The sequence below is a fragment of the Stylophora pistillata genome, chromosome 11, assembly GCF_964205215.1.
Source record: "Stylophora pistillata chromosome 11, jaStyPist1.2, whole genome shotgun sequence".
Classification (NCBI taxonomy): domain Eukaryota; kingdom Metazoa; phylum Cnidaria; class Anthozoa; order Scleractinia; family Pocilloporidae; genus Stylophora; species Stylophora pistillata.
Genome location: NC_142529.1, coordinates 24,395,689 through 24,404,894, shown reverse-complemented (window position 1 = coordinate 24,404,894; position 9,206 = coordinate 24,395,689). Strand labels below are relative to the sequence as shown.

Sequence of the window (9,206 nt, the reverse complement as noted above, 5' to 3'; positions counted from 1 at the left end):
TCAAGATGTGTTAGTCTAGGAAAAATACCAATATGATAATACTAAATTTCAATGATATAATCAGGATATTACTTCCAGGAAAGATCATGATAATTGTCAATCAAAATTCTGACCCAAATATCTCACATGTCTTCTGTTAGAGACGTACTAGTTTTGCCGGCTACGAATTTAAAGTTATTATGTTGTTCAGAATGAAAGAGCCGAGCTTGGCAAGATATCTGTACTTCTTTTTTAGTCAGGATTATGATGGGCTAACAATGTTTGAAAAGGAAGACAAGGAGAAGAACCGTAGTATCTGAGTAATCTGACACTATAATTCTGCGTAATTCTTGATTAAATCATACAGTAGGCAATATAGCGTTGAGCATTATCAGCTTTCATCAAGATGTTTTGAAAAAAATTTCTTGCGAGACGTATGATTCATGTTACCGCTGGGCTTCAAGTTCCCCAGCTGGGTCCCCTACGTAGGCATTTTAGTTTCGGGCATGCGCGAGAGTGGCCTTCTAGTGTAGACCACGAGGGCCACCTTTTTTTTTTACCTGAATTCCATAGTTAGAGTTGAATTCGGAGTTTACAAAGGTTAATCAGTTTTTTCGACACTTGTGCGGTAGTTAAGCTGTTTTCTACAAAGGTTCATTGGTGTGTTTGGAATTTCGAGTGTTTCTCACGGCACCTCGTGTCAAAAAGTAATCGTTGAATTTAATACGGCTAGTCTACATTCGCAGTTACAGTTCAGAATGTTTTTATTTTCCCTCGCAGCCCGATCAATAAAGTTAGGTACGTTAAAAAAATATTTTAACAAAATTTGGGATTTATTCCAAAAAGGATAGTACATATCTTGGAGTTATACGAATAATGTAAAAGTCGTTTAGTTCATTATCAAATCTTTTTTGAGCCCGACGAGGTCTTTTCTTTACGTATTGACCATCGATAGGTTTCGGGGAAAATTCCCACCTATCTTACAAATGTCGTATTAAATTTTAGCTTGAAACCGATACCTTACAGATCGGAATATAATTGATTCATTCTAGAAGGATTATTTTCTGCAAATTTTAGAACGCTGCATTTTAACAGGTTGCAAAAATTCCTATCTCGAACTTTCTACTACTTGAGATCGCCAGGACTGGTGTGAGTGACAACCTAATTAGTTAAATAAATCGATTTTACACTTCAGCTCTGACACTCCCCCCCTCTAAGAGTGACTAGCTTATAATTTCTCCCTACCGTATCACTTTTGATTCAAACATAAAAGTTATGAGGATAAACGAATTGATCACCAATTTGAGGGGGCTCCTTATTGGCAAACAAACTCTCCTTGTCAAACCATAGGAAATGTAAAGAGCAAAATAAAGAGAATACGAATATCAATATCAGTGCCAAGGTGTAAAGGTTAATGATTGACTGATGGATAGATTAAAGCTCATCGTGCACGTGGCCAACACATCTCAAGGATCACCGGCAGATTGAATGTGAAACTCTTTGCGTATGGACGGGTCATTTTCTACTGCTGAACGTAAGATTCTTTACCGTGTACTTAAGATTTTATTTATTCTCTAACAAAGTGGTGGAAGTTAATTGCCGGAAAAGGGCACCAAAACTTTTCTTGTGAGTCATACAAGGGCACTTTCAAATTCACCATTAGGTGAGCTTACGCATAGCTAAAGCAGCAAGGCTCACGCCAATTTACGTGATACGTGAAAGGGTAACCTGACGTTTGCTGTTTCACGTAAACGCGATGCTATATCTCTCTCTTATTTAAAGGATTCTGGATTGTTTGATAGGGTTAAAGTTGAGAACAGCTCGTACAAGTAATGACTATCGTTACGTCAATCAGTCGCTGTTACTCTTCGGATCATGACCAAGCGAGATAGAACTAATTTTGCTTTGTAACTCCCGATTTTCCAGTCGCACAACTGCTCGTTTGTCACTTTTGTTTCTGTCTTATTCATGATGACTGTTGTTGTGCCTTTGTCTTCTTTTTTGAGGTTTAAAGCAGAGGTTTTTTTTAATCGCCTTAGAGCAGTGACCTCATCGCGTGACAAATTATTACAGTGCGCCCGAGCCACAACTGCTTGATCTCCATTTTTCATTTTCACCACTAAGTAGTGGGGTTCTTCATTCTTGCGAAGCAATCGACAGCAGCGAGCTTTCATAAGACTTTCACCTGCGGCAGAGGTCCAAGTGTAAACATCAAACACATAACCTTCTCTGAAAAACCTATAATTCTTCTCGCCGGTATTTTTCTTTCCTCCACTCTCCAAACACTTCGAAATTGCATCAAGAGATACCTTTGGAAAATTTCTCAAAGATTTTTTGACCATTCAAATTTTCCTTGTGGGAAGAAACAAGAGCAACATCCATCATGATCCTTACCGCAGAGGCAAGATGGCGACGCCATATTCTAACACTTTGTGATGTAAACATCCATATTCAACCCACATGACGTGTTAGCCGATTGTGTCTCTCCTCGTCGCCAGTTTGAAGAGTATTCATAGGTCAAGTGATCACTCTCATTCCTCTAATTCAACTATATTTTATTCAATGGTCAAGATGATATATTTGCCGTACAATAATCGTAATCAGTTATTTTATGTTTACTTATTAAATAGGATGGTAGTATTACGGCATAACTGGAAGTTACTATGATTGGAAGTTACTATATGACCTCTCTGTATCGCGCCATGGTCAATGCATTTGTTCGACTTGGCTGTTCTTGTATAATAGCTCGCACTTGTGCCTGGTGATGACTTACAACGTAGAAAATCTTTTTATATGAGGTGGCTGAGACTATTAGGCAAGATGGTATAATAATGCGGCCATACCACCTATCTATTCGGTAATCTAAAACGTAATATGAAAGAGCGACGCCAAACAGAACCCAAAAGATTCCTACCATGGAATATGTTCGCTTTAAAGTAACAATTTGTCTGTATTTCAGCCCCGACAACAGAGTGAAAAGTCCGTCCACGCTTATGGCCACCATCGTCAACAGTGACACGGAACATAATGCATAGGCTGTTAGGTAAGCTGCGTTGTATGCTAATCGACAAAGATTCCATTCTTCGCGAACCAAGGACATCCAATAAGTAGCAATGAAAGGCTGGCTAACAAGGCTGACTAACAATTCAGTTGTCGCCAAAGAACGATACAAGAGTTTGGACGGCGGGTGAAGAAAAACTACTTTGTGAAGGGCAACAAGAATGATAAGGTTTCCAAAAAAAGCCGTGAGGGAGAGGAGGATTTGAACTACCGTGAAATAACTCGATTGTTGTCGCACTCCACCAGCTAATGATGGCGAATAAACCAGATCTTCAAATGTTTTTGTTTTTCCTTCAAATGCTGTTAAATTTGTAGTCGGCATCATCAGTCTCTACCTTTCTGTGGATATAAGAAAGATATTTCGCCTTGACAACAACTTCACATCCACTGTGACTTAAATATCAGCTTTTAATAATGCCTATCTACTCAATAATATTATCTATATCATTTACTCCATTTGAAATGGGCGAACGATTTCAAGTGTCTTTTGTGCCACAAAACATATTACAATTTCCCCAGAGGTTCGAGTGCGAGCCTTGCATTTATTACCATCGATCCTAAATAGGAACCAGTTGTTGAGCGACACGACCTTCTTCCACAATTTATACTGGCTTTATATACTGAACCGTTCTCAAGATAGATCTTAGGATGGAAATATTATTGAACAGATCATAAATAAATAAAATATTCCTCCCACGAGAGACATTTTGTATGCAAGTTATCACTGGTTTGCAACTGAACAATAGTGTTTGTTTGAGTGACCAGTTTATCAAATTAAAAAGAATATTGAAAATGGCATCGTAAAACAGGGGAAAATTTATACCCTATGGGATTACTTTTTGAAAGGAAAAGGTGGAAAAATCAGTGTTTGACTAAAGAAAACCTTCGCCGACTGCTTTTGACAGATGATGAATTGCTTATGCTAATGCTGTGATGTCGGGATCTGTCAGAATTATGGTACTGAAAAACGAATGGGAGATTGAAAAACAAAATGCTTGTAATGCAGATGCTAATCGGTCAGAAAGCAATTTGAAGACTTCCTACGGACGAAGTTATGGTCACCAACACCACGTTCTTTTAACCAACGTTTGTTTTATTTATTTTGTTTTGTTTTTATTTAACTATACTGAATTGTATTCTCTACAATACGGTTTTGCTACCGAATAATATTATTCCATCACAACATAAGTGCAGAGCACTTAGCTACCAAAAACCATTTTTATATTGTTTGCTTTATTAACTTATCGAAGAGAACAGTCAAACTTTTTTTGCTGAGTAATTATTTGATAGCAAAACAGTTCCGTCGTAAACAATGAAAGTTGTTATGTATGCGACAGGTGATCACATTCATCATGTCGAAGTCTCGATTTTTCTCTGGTAGTAAGTTGCTCCATTACTGGCCTAGAGAAAATATGTTTTGTACTCAATCGCAGTCGTTATCACAGCTTTATTGAAAGCTCATCGAGTGATAACAACAGCAGCTAAATACAAGCTCCGTTTATGTAAATAGCCCAAACAGGCTGAGACATTCTGATGACAAATTCTATTTATAGATCAGAATCAGTTTTGGCTAGCTCATAACTCAACATAACAAAGAAAAGAAAAGAAAATTTTGGAGTATCCAGGACATAACTCTGAAATGTCTAGAAATTACGAATTTTTGAAACTTGCTCACCAATTTTACATGATTCTTATTTTATTGATGAAATTTGCCGTGCTTACGATGACTTATGGGAAGCGGGGAATGGGCAGAGTTGAGAGCGCGTACCTTCCATAGCTGTGGCCCGGGCACGATTCAAAAAGTTCCGCCAAATTAATAGGCTTAAAGCTACATATAAGAATTAGAATTTAAAAAACAGAGGAGCCCCTCTCTGGCTCCCTGACGGCTCCATTTTGTATCTTTAGCTCAAATTGTTTTTTTGTATAAATTTTGAAACTCCCGTTTAAATGAAAACAGACTAGCTTTACGGGCCTTACAAGTTATCGGGAAAACCTTCTAGAAACGGGGCCCAGGAGTAACATGTGGGTCGAGCATGGTCTAGTGAAGGGTAAATTTGGATGTTTTCAACTGTATACCAATTCGATAAAAGGAGTTTAAGAGAAGACCGCGGGACATTGTTCAGAAATGACCGTAATCGTGACAAAATGGAGCCCCTGGCTCCTGTAACACTACTTTATCTCTAAACCATCCTTCTGAGTTGACATGACATATCTCATCCAGTTTTGTGGGCATGGCAGAATCCTGAGCGCATTCTGCTTAAGTATCTTCACCAATTAAGGCCTGATCAGTACTATTTCGTACTCATGTAATTAAGCCTAGCAAGCCTCTTCATTGATTTTATGTTTTATCATTCCTTAGACGAACCGACTAGGCTACTTGGGGTAATCTGCATGAATAAAAAAGAATACTAAAATATTTCGCCACAGGGTTCATTCTCCTGTTATGGTTACTAAACGACTAACTACTATTTTTCACCTGTCAATTGTTCTTCAGAGCATTTGAATGCAATACACTATTTATAAGTGGCTCTAAATTTCCATCACCTTTCCTCTATCCTGAGAGCCGAAATTTTAAAATCAGCTTTAAAATAAACAGTACATGCAGCCGTCGAAGTAGAAATAGACTTATGCCAGAAAGACTACTTGTCTGATTGTCTGCTTTACTGCTTGTCTCACCTCACTAATCCTCCAGCAGTAAAGGAACGGGTTCAAAGTAGAGTTAAAGAGAACCATGACAATTGCCATTCCCCTGAGTATGATGAGATCCTGAGATCGGTTTTTACTAAAAGTGATAACAATTTCCACTGTAAAACTTGGTGCATAGCAGAAAACTAATGCTAACTGCACCCATAGTGCACCGTACACTGCCTTTTTGTATCGCACCATGTTCAGTGCATTTGGTTGACTCGTCCGATGTTGATCTTGATGTAGATCACGTACTTGAGCCTGATGACGATTGAGAGCAAAAAATATCTTTGTGTATGAGGCGATTGAGATTACCAGGCAAGATGGTATAAATATAGATCTGCACCAAAGGATTATAGGGTAATTGAAATGAAAAAAAAAAAAAACAGTGACTAAAGATAAAACCCAAATGATAGCTAAAATGATATTCGTGCGCCTCAAAGTTACAGTCTCTTTGTACCTGAGTCCCAACAGCATTCCGAGAAGTCTGTCCACGCTTATGGCCGTCATCGTTGACAAAGAAACGAAACATAACGCAGAGCCTGTTACGCCGGTTGCTTTAAATGAGTATTGACAAAGACTCCAGTGTTCGTGAACCACGGACATCCAATAGGTGGCATAGAGAGGCTGAGTAACCAGACCAACCAACAGGTCAGTTGTGGCCAGACAACGAGACAAGAGTTTGGATGGCGGATGAAGTGAAGACTCTTTATGAAGGGCAACAAGGACAAGTGAATTCCCAAGAAATGCTCCCGTGGAGAGGAGAATATTGACAGCTGTGAATGAAATGGACTGTTGTTTTAATTCACCTACCCAAAGGGGGGAGCATTCTGATCCTTTAAATGTTTTCGTGCGTGTTCCATTTTCCGTTACATTTGCTGCCGCCATCATCCTTCTTTACTCTTTATACTCTTTTGCAGATGATCCTCAAAAACAACGAAGAATCAGTTGTTAATATGGTGCTTTATCGATTTTTGATATAATTTACGCAAACTTGGGACGCCATGAACTATCTTTAAAAGTAAAAAGCCCATCTCGAAAACGTTAATCTGTATTGGTAAAAGTGGAAAACTGAATACATAAAACTATTCAAAATAAATTTGTGGTTACAGATGCATAGTTACGCCAAAAAAGTATTTGAATTTTTTTCTTTGTTCTCTGCCTGTCGCTCCTGACTGGAACTTTAAGATAATGGCATGCTCTCTACTCATCAGTGTACACTGACCTCTGCCTTTATGCCCTAAAAAAGCCGTCTGAAAGTAGGTGTAGCGTTCACAGTTTACCTCAAACACCACAGACAATACAAATTCTCCTTCCCTTGGGGCAATTGCTTTCCTGCGAATCATCTTCAGTTATTTATAATATAGAGTGAGTTTAATAGTAAACAATTCTCTTAGCGGAAACTCTCGAGCTCCATTTTTGCATGGTTTGACGTCTTAATTTAGATTTTAGTGCGCATTAATGGTAAATTTATCGAGAAAACGTCCTTTTGTAGGTGTTATAATTGTCATTTTATCATAAAAATATAAAACTGTCATGCATTGATGGTCATTTCATTGCGATGAACTCGAGACGACTAATGATCTCTGTCAGCTTTGCCAAACTAAAAGCAAAAAGTATTACATAAAAAAACTCTGAAGTGAAGAAATTCGAGAAGTGTGACAATATTACTTAAAACTAATGTCTTCATTGCTAATTGATGTTCACTAACTAACTCTTCCAGATTTTATATCTTCAATTCAAATTCGACTGAAATTTCAAAAGGATCAAAGAAAGGTCAATAACATTACTGTACCAAGCACAACATGACGCGGTTACCATACCATTTGTTACCTTAAATTTTGTAACTTCCTACTCTCTTTTCATAAAAGAAACATCTTTAAGCAAGAAAACTCAAAGTGTTTGTCTTACCCAGAAAGGATTCATTAGCAGCAATGCTGAGTTTTTAAGAGCAGGTGTTAGCAAATTTTGAATTCGATTGTTATCAATAAAATGAGAAAATTTTTTCTGACATGAGAAGCTGTAAGTACATGACCTATGATAGCGTCCCATCTTGAATATCTAAATTAGGTAATAAATTAGTACTTTTAAAATTACTTGCGCAAAGAAATCTGTGAATAGGGTATTGAGGTATATAATTTTGCACTCCATTAGCAGTATTTTCAGTGAGATTTGATGCTGGTAACATACTGTAAACAGCTAGTCATATCAACCAGGTTATAACTAGTTTTCATTATTTTTATCATAGTTTTCTTTGTTATAGTTTGAATATTTGACAGGTCTCAAACGATATCTCTATTTAAAAACAACGATGATCTTCTTTTCACATACTGATCTCAGTATACTTTATACAAGAACTGTAGATATTCTAGTGCGCTAGTTGAAGAAGAACTATCGTCAATTTAGCAAACAGAGAAGCCTTGACTGTGCTCTGTTCTGTTGTAAAGCACACAGGAAGCGGCTAGGCACGAGATAAGTGTAGGGAGAAACACAAGATGTAGTCGAGTGTTTCTCCTCAGACCCCTGGGTTTCACTTTAGTTTTGAACATTGTTGACGTCAATAAGGTGATAGACAATGGAAAACTCATGAACAATTTGTTAAACAGATGTTAACAAAGTCCACATCTTTATAAAATCTCGTTATAAACACTATGAAAAGTTCTTAATTATGACAAAATCGAGTTCCTGGCTCCGTTAACAACATGTTAACACTTTCACCCAGTTTTGATAACATAGCAGAATCCTAAGAGCACTGTAATTCCAAAATGAGAATAGCCCTCGCTACTTCATTACAAATGCGCGAACTGGAGACATGGTGTTGTTTGATTGTGGCTACCGAGCTACAATTTTCCACCTGTCAGTTGTTCTTTAGATCATTCGAATACAATATACTATTTCGAAGTAGCTCTTCGTTGTAATCGTTACTCTTTTTATCACATGTCAAATCTTCTCCTCTCAACCGTAAATTCTTAATCATGCAAACGTCGAAACAAGGTCTACCCCTAAGCAAGGCAGACTGCTTGTCTGATTGTCTACTTCAATTTACTGCTTGTCTTATCTCTTTGATCTTCCATCATTTAAATAACAGAGTTTAAACAGTGGAGTTAAAGAAAGCTAATTAATTTGCCTTTCCCCCTGATTATGATGAACTTCGCAAATTGGTTTTTACTAAAATGGTAAAAATTTCCACTCTAATATTTGGTACATAACAGGCAACCAAAGCTAAATGCATCCACAGTGCATTGCCTTTCTGTATTGCGTCATGTTCAGTGCATTTGGTTGGCTCGGCTGTTGTTGAACATGATGATGTGCGTAAACCTGATAATGACTGAGAGCGCGAAAAATCTTTGAGTACGAGGCGATTAAGATTACCAGGCAAGATGATATAAATATATATTAAACCTAAGAGTTATACGGTAATTGAGATGAAAAAATAAACAGCAACTAGAAATAAAACCCAAACGAATCCCAAAATTATATAT

The 9,206-nt window shown here is 37.5% G+C and overlaps 1 protein-coding gene across 1 annotated transcript; it reads right to left on the bottom strand.

The window, feature by feature from the left end:
* Positions 1–5,260: 5,260 nt before the first annotated feature.
* On the bottom strand, positions 5,261–9,084 carry LOC148720757 (melanocyte-stimulating hormone receptor-like). Its single transcript, XM_088739621.1, has one exon. The coding sequence runs from the start codon at positions 6,613–6,615 to the stop codon at positions 5,665–5,667; it is 951 nt and encodes a 316-aa protein (XP_088595747.1). The 5' UTR covers positions 6,616–9,084; the 3' UTR covers positions 5,261–5,664.
* Positions 9,085–9,206: the final 122 nt, after the last annotated feature.